At 38.7% G+C, this 15290-nt stretch overlaps 1 protein-coding gene across 3 annotated transcripts in view; it reads right to left on the reverse strand.

Moving 5' to 3' along the window:
- Nucleotides 1–2198, reverse strand: part of LOC133955308 (troponin I, fast skeletal muscle-like) — a 5496-nt gene extending 3298 nt beyond the window's left edge. Inside the window, exons 1-2 of one of the 3 annotated variants that reach the window (XM_062390091.1) lie at nucleotides 2110–2198; nucleotides 801–833 (exon numbers count right to left, since the gene is read on the reverse strand). In XM_062390091.1, coding sequence (XP_062246075.1) covers nucleotides 801–808 — 8 coding nt within the window. In that variant the 5' untranslated portion in view covers nucleotides 809–833; nucleotides 2110–2198. Of the gene's footprint in view, nucleotides 1–374; nucleotides 491–800; nucleotides 834–2109 lie in introns of those variants that run through there. The other 2 variants (XM_062390092.1, XM_062390090.1) reach the window with 2 other exon arrangements.
- Nucleotides 2199–15290: the final 13092 nt, after the last annotated feature.

Below are 15290 nucleotides of genomic sequence, written 5' to 3' on the forward strand. Positions count from 1 at the left end.
TCCTTGGTCATTATATTTCTCTTTTAACTTGACAACCTTTCTTAATCCTTCCTACATTCCTTTGCTTTCTTCTCTATCTATCTATCTATCTATCTATCTATCTATCTATCTATCTATCTATCTATCTATCTATCTATCTATCTATCTATCTATCTCTCTCTCTCTCTCTCTCTCTCTCTCTCTCTCTCTCTCTCTCTCTCTCTCTCTCTCTCTCTCTATCTATCTATCTATCTATCTATCTATCTATCTATCTATCTATCTATCTATCTATCTTTCTATCTATCTGTCTATCTATCCTCCTCCCTCTTATCAATGGTGAATACTGCATGCTTTAACACTTCACACTTTCAATCCAGAAAAATACTAAAACTTACTCAGACATGTTGGCGGTTTCTTTTCTTCTCTCCTCCTTGGTCATTATATTTCTCTTTTAACTTGACAACCTTTCTTAATCCTTCCTACATTCCTTTGCTTTCTTCTCTATCTATCTATCTATCTATCTATCTATCTATCTATCTATCTATCTATCTATCTATCTATCTCTCTCTCTCTCTCTCTCTCTCTCTCTCTCTCTCTCTCTCTCTCTCTCTCTCTCTCTCTCTCTCTCTCTCTCTATCTATCTATCTATCTATCTATCTATCTATCTATCTATCTATCTATCTATCTATCTATCTATCTATCTTTCTATCTATCTATCTATCTATCTATCTATCCTCCTCCCTCTTATCAATGGTGAATACTGCATGCTTTATACATGGTAACACTTCACACTTTCAATCCAGAAAAATACTAAAACTTACTCAGACATGTTGGCGGTTTCTTTTCTGCACAGCCTGTGCAAGGAAGAAAAACAGAAAAGAAGAAGAAAATCACTGAGACACTGAGGGACAATAAAGGATGTTATAATCTACTCTCTGCTTAAATACCGCAGCCTCCTCTCTTGGAAATGTGATCTATTCGAACAGTTGATGAGGGGCGATGGTGATAGAGCTAAGTTTGGAGTTTGGATCAAATGTCCCGACTGACGCCTGGGAGAAGCATCCAAAACCAAATATCCTCAGGGAGTTAACGCTTCAATTCCTTCCGTGGAGAAGAATCCCTGCAGCACAATGTGCTGCCACAGCGAGTAAGCTAAGCCAACTCTGGGATGCCAACACACACTGCAAAAACAAACCCGTCTCAACCAGTCACTCTGACCTGTATTCGGATTTCAAGTTATTTTAACTAAAAATAACTTCAGGGTTTCAATTTACTCTCAGGTCTAATGAGTCTGAAAACTGTTAGAATCTTGAAATATTTGAGACATTTCTGACAAATTTAACAAGCAATAAACACTAATAACAAAATGAGGCGAGATTAAACTGTTTCTTTAACCAGTTAAAACCCAGTTAAGACAATTCCATGTTACTTTGATGATATTCATCTGTCTGCATAAAATATCTAGACAATTTCTAAAATTAGAAGAGAAACTGCACTGGGTTCCATGTTTTTTGTGAAATAGACCAAATTATTTATCTAAAAACGGTAAAATCCCATCATCCTCTCAAATCCCAAACAACAAAAGACACAAGCTAAAATAATCAAACTAGCTAAAGCTATAACAATTTGTTATAAAAATAAATAAATTCACCATTAGTCCAAAATTAATACTTAACACTGGCATCTTATGAAAAGCTTTAGTTTATACATTAAAAAGAAACACTTCCTCACTTTCTGAAACAACCCAATTCTTCAAAGATGATGCCTTACAGTTATGAACGATCAAGCACAAATCTTCAGCAAAAGTCAGAAGCAAACAAATAAGCATCATCCAGCCTTGGTTCATTCAAATATTTTTGCAGTGCTGTTTAAACACCGTGCTCAGACCTAATCAGCCAGTAATCAGCCCTCTCCTTCACATGGGCTCACATATCCTTTCACTTATAAACAAACTTCAGAGGTCAAGACTTTCATCGCCTTAGCACTTTTACAAGCAGGTCTACCCAAAGAGACTCTAACGGACTCCACACGGCTGCTACGTATCAATTTACCAGCTCCGTCCAGGCTTGCAGAGAGGAGAAGACAGAGGAAGAAAAGAAGAAGGAGAAGAAGATGGGAAATTAGTCTCACCTACGATGGAACGGAAAGTCAAGGAGAAGGGCACCAGTGGCCAGAGGCAGTTGCAAGGAATGATCCTTGGTCTGTATATATATGTGAGGGCTCGGATATGGCTATGGAGCTCCTGTTTATGGAAATGGTGGATCTTTAGACCAATGGGTAGCCAAGCTCCTGAAATATCGACAACCTATGCCAACTTCACCCTGTAATTCAGACATCTTCAAGGAGGAGCCTGGTATCATTTTAGGTCTCTGCTCAGTGGGATGGAAGCTATAAAAAGGAGGAAAAGTATGACGAGGCTCCACGTTCACTGCAAAACCATCAGAGACCAAACATTTAACAACATCAGGACAGGACTGTACAAAGGAGTGGGACAGTAAAGTCTGCCTTGTTATTGTGCTGAGTTTAAGTTGTGCTAATCACAGGAGGCATCCACTGCAAATTAAGGCTGGACTTGGATTCCAATTCCCAAGAGCAACTTAATGGAAAACATGATGGTTATTGTTTAAATACTCAAACTACGAAAACAAATTTAATTTTAGTTTTCTAATTGTTTAATAAAGTGAAAAAGGATAATGTTAAACGTTTCTCCATAAACACTAAATAAAAACAGAGACTTATGTCTTAGGCCTACTTTGATTAAACTTGTAAAATCTAATTTAAAACTTAATTTTTTTTTTTTTAAAGATCTATAACAGCCAGATATTTCATACCTACTAAAGCTTCTCATCATGCTAGTTGCTAATTTGCCTCTGTATGTCCTCAGGCCCCGTAATGTGTAGAATCTCAGAGCCTACATCTGAAACACAAACTTCTTATCGTTAATTAGAGCCAGCTTCTCATGAAGGACATGTCCTTTAAACCTGGCAGGGACTCAAATATCAGTTACCCCTTGGTGACACCTCTGCTTACAGATTTCAGCTGTGGAGCTCAGATGGTTTTCCCATGAGGAAATAAACAGTGGAGCCTCCTTCTCTTCACAGCACAAAGCTAAAAGTTGGCCCTATACCTGACAAAAAGTTTTAATTCTTTGAAATATACACTGAACAAAAAGATATGTGGGGCTAATTTGTCTTGATAGAGTAAGGGATGATTTAAGGTACTATTTAAAGGATGTTTACTCACTCCTAGAAAAGAGCTCAATCCAACAGACTCTCTACAGCAAATTGAAAGAGGGATAAAGAAAGCCATTAATGCCAAAGTCAATCAATAAAATGCATGCATGTAACTTAACCTAGAACTCGTATTGATCTGAGTTTGGACAGAACACAAAAAAAATCCAGACCATAGGTGCGATGAACCAGGCTCAAAAGAAAGAAAGCCCTTAGTGCAACTTTAACCTTACTTCTAACTATTGCTTCAAATAAATTGCTTAGCAAGCTTGCACTGCTCTCTATAAATATCATGTAATAGCCCACTGGCCTAGTTAACGTTTCATCTTGGGTTGCTGCTCTGAGTCGTGCATCTGCTCTCAGAAAGGCTTCCAAATCTTTCTGTGGCTACACAGGGCCCTCTCATATTAACACTGCAATGTTATGAAAATATGCAGGCATGATTTCAGGTATAAGTAGGAAGGCATATTTTCCATGTGGATTATGTTACAGTATGACTTTCTCATGAAAACATTCTTCTTAGCTGCTTTAGGCCAAGTCCGTTTCACCCCTTCTCCGTACCCTTAAAACCTTCCTCTCCGTTTTGCCCATTCGCGTGTAGGCGTTGTTTGTCCCGATCCTTGTTTGGATGGAGGGGTCGGGCCAAGTTTTAGGTCCGAACAGCCCTCAAAACAGAGATGTTTCAGACCTGCACTACAAACCGAGGGCTATGAGAAAAAATGCCTTGCGAATCCGAAGCTGGCAAATGTCATTGATTCACCTGCATTAGCACAGATATTAGGTTTGTCACTTTAGTAACTGCAAACAATAGCATTGGTTTAAGTTGTTGAGATAAGATCTCAACAACGTTATTACAAAGACAACTCCGGCAAAACTTTTGTCTCGTCTTGTTTACATCGACAACTACTGATGACTTGTCGGGATTTCGCAACTACTACTTATGATGTAATGGCTTCTTGAAGTGCTGTCCTAATTTGTGGGGGAAAATTTCAACCACTGACCCTTTTGACTCTGTTTCAAGAACTAAGACAACCCCTCGAAAACAAGGGGTAGGGGTAGGAAGAAGGGGTGAAATGGGATTGGGCCTAAATCTCCTCCCGAGAAGAATTGACCAGAACAAGATTGTACATATTCATATGCAGGGAATGGCATTGAGTTTGAAATGGCATTTTAGGATTTGTTTTCTAGGATTTGATCTATGTACCAATTATTTTATATTCAATTCCACTTTCTTTCCTTTTTTTAAGGTTGCTTTCTGTGCCATCAAAAGGAGAAGTGGGTTAAGGCTTGGTTAAATTTAGGCAATTAAAAAGAGTGTGGTCATTGCTAACACGAGCTATGATTGCATGCTAGTGGCTTTGCTCTGTGGATGGTGCTGTTGGTTGCTCCACCACTTTTGCACAGACTCAAATATTTAAGCAGCAAAGGAATTGATGACCACAACATTTCTTACAGACATTCACGTACCTCAGATATATCCTACTGACCTCAGTAATCCTTTGACTTTTCATCTCACAACAAGCAGTCACAGTCTTTCCTTATTTCATGCAACTAGTAAAGTGCTGGTCTGAACTTGCCTGTTGGAATAAGCTGTTGGCCGGTGGTAATGCTCTGGAGCGACTTCAGGACAGTACAGTCTCTGCAGCTCAAAAGCAATAAAAAGTGACAGTGTGTTGTAGAACTGTTTGCGGGGGACTCTCGTATGTTGAGGAATAATTGTGAATCGTTATTAGCACAGACGAAGCAAACAGACCATTCCGCACTAGGTATTCTAACGGGCTATGTCAAGTGGTAAGCATGCTATGTTAATGGTAACATTTTACCTTATCATCTCTTTGTTAGCTTTGACATTTGCCTCAAAGCTGCTACTGCATGACTCTTGACTTCATTCCTTCATGCTTTAGGATTTTTCTCTTTCAGTTTCTTTTAAGGAATTCTTAAATCAAGAGTTGGAAATCCTGGAAAACCTAGCAAGAGCAGGCTACACTTTGAAAATATGCAACTGATATGCAGAAAGGTATGGCAGCTATTGATTTCATTTGGTCTAAATGACAGGATTGATCACGTTTATTGAAACTGACGAATCATTAACAACTAAAACTATTGAACAAATAAGATAAAAATGTTTTTCAGATTCAACTTATGAACCTTGCAGATAACATTCCTAGAAATATTCCTAGGACAAGGTCATACATACATATGTGGCCATACCTAAGAAACAATTCTGCAGTATTTTTCCATATCTCGTCGGCCTCATCAGCAATTGTTGAAATAAATATAAAACGAGATATACATCAAGAATGCTATTTTCACTGAAACCTTAGTGAATATGTTAATGAAGGAAAAGTTGGATGACATCAAATGTTTCCAAAGACAAAAAAACAATAAATCTAAGCCAATAAGAGAGTGAACTATTTCTCCATCCACAAAAGCATGTGAGTAATTGATCTCCTGGTTAACTTCTTCGATGGTCCCCTCATTCCCACTGATCAGCAAGAAGTGTCATCACAATTATAAGCATTCAACAGCTTAAACTATTGGAGCGCTGGTTGACGGGAAAGTTGATGACTGATCTCAGTGAGGTGCAGACAGCGATGATGGAGTCTGAGTCATGTTAGGAATGTCGTGGGTGGAGGGGGATGCTGGGGGTTAGGTTCATGAATCTGCCGAAGGGATAAGCCAAAATGTTGAGCCCACGGAATGCTCTTAATGGCAGTATGAGTGAAGCGTGTGGCCTCTCCTTGCTATGTGAAGGCATTTCAAAATATATGTGCATGTTTACATGGAATTTGATTCATACTCCTGATGCTAGCAGTAGTCACTTGTTTGGATCCATCCACCATCTGGTTATGTTTGAAGCGTGGAGGAAGTGCATGGTTTGTGGTTGAATTTACTGCTTGTCAATATGAACGCATATATTGAAGAAAACTGGTGCCAGGATGAAGTGACTTAAATTGTTTGCATAAAATAAAAATCATTGATTTAACCATGCAACACACAAGAAGAGGAGGCTGTGGGAAATTCGGACCATACTTTTTGTGAAGGGGGCTGCTACTGAAATTACACTTTCTAGTGTGATTGGAAATATCACCTGTTACTTCTCGAAAGAGGGAGGACGACCTGTAAACGTACCCATAGATAGTCTGACATACATCGTCAATACTGTTTCAGAACGCAACAATTGCTGTTGAAACACATCTATGTCACAGGATTGTCTATCTGCAAATATTACCACAGTAGCTTATCGTTGAAGCACCACAGACTTCAGCTAAGACAACGAACTAACGAAAGGGTGAAGACCCTCTTGAACATCAGGGAGGCGTTTCAACGGTGGAGAGACCACAGAGAGTTGCAAGGAATGAAAAGGGTTGAAGAGGTTGCTCTGTTTCTTCTTGATGGATTTTGTGGAGCCTCTGAAGGAGCGTTTGTTCAAATATCTACAGTCATTCCCCAGAATAATACACATCACCTTGAACTGTATGTAAAATGTATTACAACCTGACAAAACGTCGTTCAAAGAAAAGAAAAAAGTTGGTAATTTCTAAATCTAATAAGCTCATAGTCATAATTTGGATGACTTAGTTTGTTCAAATTTCCTAGTCGAACCTGAGTCACCAGTGTAAGTCAAAATTCCCTACATGGCTTGGTTACTCCAACTACATATTCCCATCCACCATGAAACAGCTTGTTTTAAACAGACACTAACTGCCATCATGTTTTTACATCAATGCATCTGAACCAGAATTACAATTAATATATTCAATAATACTGATGTAATGTGTTGTCGTAAAAAAAAAACCTAGAAAGATATAGTGACACAGTTATAGTGAGAAGGGGTAGCTAGAACCGTTTTTTCAGGGACCAGTTTTTCACTTGTGGCCAAACCAAAATGATTCAGAGTCAGACCAATCAGAGTCCTAATGTCCACAGCAAGAAGCAACTCCTAAGAGGTCAGGGTAGATGCATTTACAATATCATTTATCGGAATGAAGTAGAGTAGAAACGAAAAAGATGTTCTGGTTCTTTCAACAACAGATTCTCAGTAACAAACTATATTGCCTTTCTAAAATGGCTTCCACCGGTAACTGCCACTGTTATTTGCACTTTTATGGACTAGTGGTAGATAAAATTGGATGATACTTAAGAGCTCAAAATCCTTGTTAAGTTAAATATGTACATGAACATGGTGAGAATTTGAGATGATTCTTTGTTAGTGAGTGATGCCGCTAATCGTGGAGATGCCACGTAAATTGAATCATCTGCATGTCTGAAATCTTTTTCAGAAAGGCTGGTGTGATCCAGCCCTTAAGTCCTTTTACAGATATAATGTTTATTTATTATGTAAACCTTACTTCATAGTGTCCACATTTGCATACGTAAGCAGAGCGTGTTAGCAGGCTCTCACAAGTAGAACCTTGTCGGGTTTAAGAAGTGGTGTATAAAGTAGTTGAAAGCCATACTTGAGTAAAAGTACAGATATCTTACTTGAAAGTGACTTCGGTAAAAGTAAAAGTCACCCTTCAGAAAATGACTTGAGTAAAAGTCTTAAAGTAGCTCATATTAAATGTACTTAAGTATTAAAAGTATCTGGTGTTGAAATTTACTTAAGTATCAAAAGTAAAAGTACAAGTACCAAAATTAAAAATCTAAAGTGCTTTTTATAGTATATACAGGCACAAAACTACCAAAAATGTTTCTCCTCAAGATTTATTTCAACTGACTGAAAAATTATAACAATATGCATATAATCTATAATTTTACAAATTTTGAACCCTAGATACTGAGGTTCAAATAGTAATGGACCAGTGCATCTAAACTTCTAGAGACAACAAAGAATCAACACAACAGAATAAAAAAGTGCCTCTTGTGTCTGCCTAAGAACATTAATAAACCACAGTATAACAACTAAAACATTGTGTAAATATCACAAAACCTGGACCTTTCATCAGTAGCAGGAGTGATACACAATGCACCTTCTGATAACTTAGCAACCAGAAACAAGTTCTAGGCACACAAAATAAGATAGTTTCTCTTTTGTTAACAGCTGCACTTTGCTAGTACAAATAAGAAAAACTCACTGGACACAATCTTGTTTTGCTGCCAAATTTCAGACCGAATAATTAAGACTGAGCTGAACCGAGCTCCTGCAGTAGAAGGGAATAAATGGATGGGGAATGTGCTGGTGTTGATTAAGTCCCTCCTCTTTGTACACACATCGCTATTCCTCATTGGATGGTTTAGTGAGGTCCTCGGATCGGCCCCGCCAGAGTCGGTCACGGCCCTGGCGGAGCGCCGAGAAGACGATCAAACTCGTAACAGGGTTCCTGATGGTGAACCTGCGGAGGGATCATGACCGGTACAGCCTGCTTGACCCCGGTCGACCAAGGCAGCCCGACCAACCTCCGGACGCTGGGGTCTCGCGTGGGGGGGGGGGGGGTCTCGCGCCCCCCCTCACGCCGCCGGACCTGCACATCTCCCGAGGCAGCGGGCACGCGAGAGAGAGAGAGGTGCGCCGTGCATATAGGCTCGCGTTGCGCCAATCTCCGCTGCTCAAGTAACGAGACAGTTTTGAGAATGTAAGAAGTAGAAAGTACAGATATCTGTGTTCAAATGTAGCAAGTAAAAGTAAAAAGTCGTCAGGAAAATAAATACTCAAGTAAAGTACAGATATGTGAAAAATCTACTTAAGTACAGGAAAGAAGTATTTGTACTTCGTTACCTCCCACCACTGGGTTTAAGTCAGTAAATCTAAACAGAGGCATGGAAAAACCCAACAGATATAATATATACCCACTGTAGGACAACTTGGAGCCTGATATGTTGAGGGAAAAATATGTTACAATTTTTTCTAAAGGTTAAAGCCGAGAGTTTCTCCATTCGCTCAAACTGTCCCATTTTTTGGAAGTGGTAGTGGCACCTAGTGGCTGTCTGCAGAACTGCTGATTGGTATAATAATTCACTTATCGTGTTGTCTCAACCTTACTATGTAAAGTGCCTTGAGATAATGTATGTTGTGCAATACAAATAAAATTGAATTGAATGGAAGATTTTGTGATTCGATCTGAAAATTTCTAATTGAGATAAAATTAAACCAATTGGTAAGATTAAGATTAAGATGCATTTATTAGTCCCAAACACATGCACAGACATGCAAAGGCACACTCATGCAGGTAGGGAAATGTAATCTCTGCTTTTGACCCATCTGGTGCAGGACACACAGAGCAGTGAGCGACCATGTACGGCGCTCGGGGAGCAGATGTTGGGGGAGTAAGGTGCCTTGCTTAGGGGCACTAGACAGGGTAGGGAGACTCTTGGAGTTTTGGACAGATCAATCCAGGTTCGTCTTTTGTTGTCTCTCCGTGGAGTCGAACGAGAGACGAACCAGAGACCTTCTCTGCCCATAGTCCAAGTTTCTGTCACTAGACCATCGCCTCTCCTATGTGTAGAAGTACACATATCACAAACACAAACACACCCACACACACTCACACACACACACACAAACACACACACACACATGATATGTAAGTAGAGCTGCTTTCTTGTGATTTCCTAAGAGCTCAGGATTCTACTTGTCATGACACATAGAAAAAGTGTCCCTGGTCAAACAGGTCCAGCAATCTCCATGTGGGGACATTAGCTCTGTAACATTTTTCTGTAATGAAAAGTGTATCTCAAATTACACTGTAATTAAAATAGTCATCCAGTAACTGTAATGTTCATTTTTAGTGCCAGTGCTTGGTTGGGTGTCGTGTTTAAGGATCATGCTTGAGGATGTGTCATTGAAAGCAGCAGATTTCCCTGACACTCTTAGAAATCAGCTGCTGCAGGGTTTGATGGGACCACAGACCAGAAGGTTGGACTGATGACTGAAACTCTCCTGGTCGGTCAATATCAGTCAAAATTAATATCAACAGATTTGATTCTTTATTTAAGAGTAAAACATATAAATTTGTGTGTAGTAAAGTGTCTCAGGAGATTTTCACCTCACCTCTAATTTGGGCAAAAAATCTCCAATCCTCAAACTTAAATTGTAAAAGGCTAATTCTGTACTGCTCTGATTTGCATCACTTTAGAAAGAGATGCATTGACAGCCAAGGTTCATGATGATGTAGAATCTCAAATCATCCTACAAAATGAAATACCAAACCCCAAAATCCGAGAAACACAACCTGCGGACCTTCACTTTTCACAACTCAATGTACAAATGTTGCTTTAATTTAGTACTTTAGTACTACTTTACTCTTGTCAAATTAAAGCTGTATTCTCCTTATATTCAACATTATTCTAAATTGGCCCTATATATTTATTTAATATGGAAATTAACTGAAAGGGCGGGGCTTAAACCGGAAGTGGTCTGGACTTTATCAGAAGTTGGTATTTTAGGTCTGACATGGATATGGGTTGTTCGGAAGTTGCAATATTTAGTGTTTATTGAGGAAAACTATTTACAGAACAGCCTTAGAATTGAGCTTTAGATAAAGAAAATTATTACAAGAGTAAGATAACTATTTAGAAAAGTTTGTTATAAACTTAAGTGAATAAAGTGAAAATGTATGTGAGCACACAAACGCACACACAAATGACAACAAAAACTGAACGTGTTTTTAAGAGAAAGAGAGTGGCTGTGACATCGAACTTTTTTCATTCATCACGAGTACAGATATTGAGACATTTTTCTCGGCTCGTTCTAGTGCTCGTAAAAGTTTATTGTCTGTACCGGATACTTGTTTCATCCAAGTATTTGGCTCAACCCTATCTTAGTAGATAGCGATGTTGCTTTATAATAATATAATTAAGTCAGTAAATTTGCACTTTTTGTGCACCACAACATCGAGCTTGCATTGAGAGGTGAGGATTTGGTATCTTCCACCACTTATATGGTTAATTTTATGGCTGTGGATTTTTATTAGAGAGGTAAGCAAAGACATCCTGAATATGTTTCTGAATCTATTAGTTCTTAAGTGCATTTTTTTATCAGTAGTGTCTTACCTGTAAGTCTTAAAGACAGCTTTCATTCATGTTCAGGGCTCTGAGAGGGACAGAAACCGGTGTTCACCTCCTGTCTGAAAGAGAAAATGTGTTTTTGTGATGTACTACCACAGTTTAGCTGTGCACAGGCTAATACGTTGGACATTGCAGATGGTAAACTGTTGTAGCTTCCCTTTCTCCAGAAGGCTCTCTGGCTCTGTTCTGTCTTTTCTAATTCGGGCTGGTGTGAGTCTACGTGAAGAGGCAGCTGTCCTCTGAGGATATGATACAGCCGTCAGCAGAGGTCAAATATAACCTGCAGTAACTCTGAGCAGCGATGTGCCAAATACATAAGACATTGTTGAGGCTGCCGAGTGCGCACACAGACTGTTAAAGAGACAGGGTACAGAATGAGACCAGTGTAATAAAACATAATGATTATGTACATCCCATCAACGGTATTTCAGTGACAATAAAACAGATCCACTTTTTGACATACTTGACTGTCAGTGCTGATCAGAGATGGTTGTGATCAGGATTACCATGGGATCAGAGCTGTAACTCGGTATGGTTGAGATCAGGCCGAGCCAGGAAACTCGACGCCGCAGACTGAATGTCTGACAATCTGACAGTTGTTTCATATGCTTCATTCATCACTGGACATGATATTTATCTGTTTGTTTGGCAGAAACACAGCAGATGAAGATTTGTGGATGAGGACGTGTTGATGCAGAAGCCAAAAAAATGAACATTATCCTACTTAGGTTTTAAGAAAAGAAACGTCAGGACAGTGCATATACTGAGTGACTGACAGTGGAAGGGAAAGGGTGGTGGACTGTGTTTTGTCCTCTCTATGGGTGGCCAAGACCCAACAGGAGCTAGCCATCTTCCCCAAGTCACAGGGAACAATTTTCAAATAAGTAACAAATATGACTAAGAAAAGTATTTTGGCTTCAAACAAGTCTAACTACAAATCCAACGTCAACATAACCTATTCCAATATCACAAAACAAAAAAAAATACTTCCTGGGTAACACAAATAGGAGAAAACATGATCAAAAGGGAAATGGCAGTCCATATCTGCTGGTTCTCGAACAAAGCAAACCCAGGAACATGAAACACGGTACAAAGAACAAAGGGATGGTCTGCTGGGAGAGGAGGGAGATGAATGTCCTCCCTGCATCTCAACCACGCCATCTTGGGTCTTGTTATCTGAAGATAAAACGCATGAATTAAAGTCACCTGACTTTGTGGAAATAGGAAAAACTAGAAGAGCATTCCACCGAGGCCCAGCAGTCTCCTTATGAAACCACATTTAAATTCACAAGATCAAGATATGAACCACAGACGAAAACTTAACCTCCTCGACAGGTCCGGGCTGAAAAAAAGTTTGCCAGAAAAAATGAGAAAAGTATCCTGTATAACACGGTTGTCTCATTTAGAATGGCGGCAATATCTTTAGTATTTTGTCAAGATAGTTCCCAATCCCAATTCAAATCCCGGTTGGAAGCCTAGTTTTGCCAGGGTCTTTCTGTGTGGATTTTTCATGTTCTCTGTGTGTGGGTTTCCTCCTGGTACTCCGGTGGATTCCTCCTCCCACAGTCTATAAACATGCAGACTTGGTTTGAATAACTGGAGACTATAAATTTACCATAGGTGTAAATGTGAGTGTGAAAAGTTGTTTGTCCTTTTGTGTTGGAACGCTGATACACTGGTGACCAGTGCAAGGTGTATACCTATCGCCCAATGTCAACTGGGATTGCTCCCCCAATGACCCTCAGAAGTTAAGATGTATAGATAATGGATGGATGGATTTGGAAGAAACGGTTCAGACAGAATACTGTATATGTTACAGCACAATCATTCATGTTCATTTTCCGTTATATTTTGAAATACTTACCTTTACCAGGGTGCATACCTCTTGCCAAATGTCAACTGTGATTGCAATTGCAGATTCTCTAAATTACCTCTGTGTGCATATCTCCCTAGTTTTGACTCCTGCTTGGTTACTTGTTTTGGGGGGATTTTTGCCTGATCTCTAAGATACCCCTTATCTGGGTATGAACCCTTAGATCTCCAGGAGAGACTGATTCATCAAAATAAGTTTGGGTGAAGCAGGGAGCTGCAATGAGTAATATGTTTCTTATCTAAATTTAGCAAAGATCTACAGAAGTTCCTAAAGTCTGAAGAGTTAATTACAAATTATTGCTTGTTTCTTTAATCCACTTCTGGTGTGTGTAGTTTAAATGATGGATAACCATGTGGAAATTGATTATTGAAATATGCTTTAGTGTCTATTTGTTTGAAGTATTGTTGTGAAGAACGCTACAGTCTCCTTTTGTATTTACATGATGAATTTCCAGCACTTTACTGATGAAATCTAAATATTACCAAGGACAATGGAAACATAACTTATTAATAAATTGTGATAACCATTAACAATGAGACTTAAGCTTTTCTGGGTTAGGTTGAGACTAAATCAATACATACATGTTTTCCACACAGTTCTTTATATTAATGGCAATCAGAGAACATCGATGTCATGGCTTGGTTGCTGAGTTTTTATCTTTGGACAAGATTCCAATAGGGAATATCCAGTTGATGCTGTGAGCTATGTGGCTTCTACAGAAACAAACAGTGCATTTCGCTTCCTGCTGCTTCAAATTAAGGACATTTAATCAGGGTTTTATTATATTTTGTAATAGGTCAACAAAATGCAACATGACATCTTTCTGGAGAACATCTGCCCCTTCCCAAACCAAAGCAGCAGATGAATCTGAAGCCACCCTCAACATCCACATAAATAACTGTTTTGCACGTTCTTTATTTTATTGTTTTCCAGATTTCTACAGATGAGCATTAGTGTCATGGAGGAGAGAGTTTGTTGGTCCACAACAGTGAAATTATGAACATACCTTAAGTCCTTTAATAGCTGACCTGGGGGGGAAAAGAGAGAAAATGTAGTAAACATCAAGGAAAACATGACCAACATCCTAAAATAATGATAATTGAGTAAATGAATTACCTCTTCAGCTCCAACTGGAAATAAGACTGAGACTTCTCCATTTGTAATTGCATGTTACAATGACATACAAACCCTGATCATTCAGTGCAGGTTAAAAGTCCATTGTCTAAGATTTAGGTGAAATTGATTTTGATTTAGGTGAAATTGATTTGTTGGCCGAAATTGAATATAAAATAAGGCTGGGGAGGTTCCCACTAGTGTGTTTCATCTATATTGTAAAAATCTTTCATTTCTTAAACCCCAGAAAGAGCCCTTTATATCTAAATACTTTATATATACACCAAGATAGGGCCTCTCTACGGAGGCCGTCATTTTTCTTGACAGCAATAAAATGATTCACAAAAAAACAACTCTACATTATTACCAAATTATTTTAATCTCAATCCCAGTTGGCTCTCCCATTTGACAACAAACAATTTAAAGATAAAAGATAAAAACACTCAAAAATGTAATTACTTTGAAGGTTAAATGATAATTTATTTATATTTATACCAAAACATGTTCTGTCTGTAGGTTAACTAATGTTATCTGTAAGAGTGACATAGCTAATGTTTAGCTAGTTGATAGTTGTGTGGTAAGAACTGTTGTCAAAGAGTATGAATATTGTGGATAAAAAGACTAACAATTTGTTTTTTCTCTGTTGCCTAATAATGTATATATACTTTGAGCCAACTTCTCACTGAGAGAACGGAGAAGAAGGTGAGGAGCATCCACGCCGACAACTCCCATCCTCTCAGCCGCCAGTTTGAGCTTCTGAACTTTGGTTGTCTCTCTGGTGACAACAATTATTTTGTTAAGGTCCTTTATCCTTAGTGCCATTCTAAACTCTGTATCAGCCCTGCAAGTGTTACGCAATTTTACCCTAAACACCAAACTGCACTTTTAAATGTTTTAACTTTAAAAAAAAATGTTTACCCAATTTGTAACTCAGTATAGAGATTGTTGCACTTCAACCCACAGAAATTGAACTGCTTTATTATATTTTAATGTATTTCATCTCTTTGTCTGATTCAACAGAGCTGAAGGCAATTTTCCACTTTTGGTGGACAATAACATAGTATTTGCTTTCATTCATACATTAAGAT

The sequence above is a fragment of the Platichthys flesus genome, chromosome 6 (genome assembly GCF_949316205.1).
Source record: "Platichthys flesus chromosome 6, fPlaFle2.1, whole genome shotgun sequence".
NCBI lineage: Eukaryota > Metazoa > Chordata > Actinopteri > Pleuronectiformes > Pleuronectidae > Platichthys > Platichthys flesus.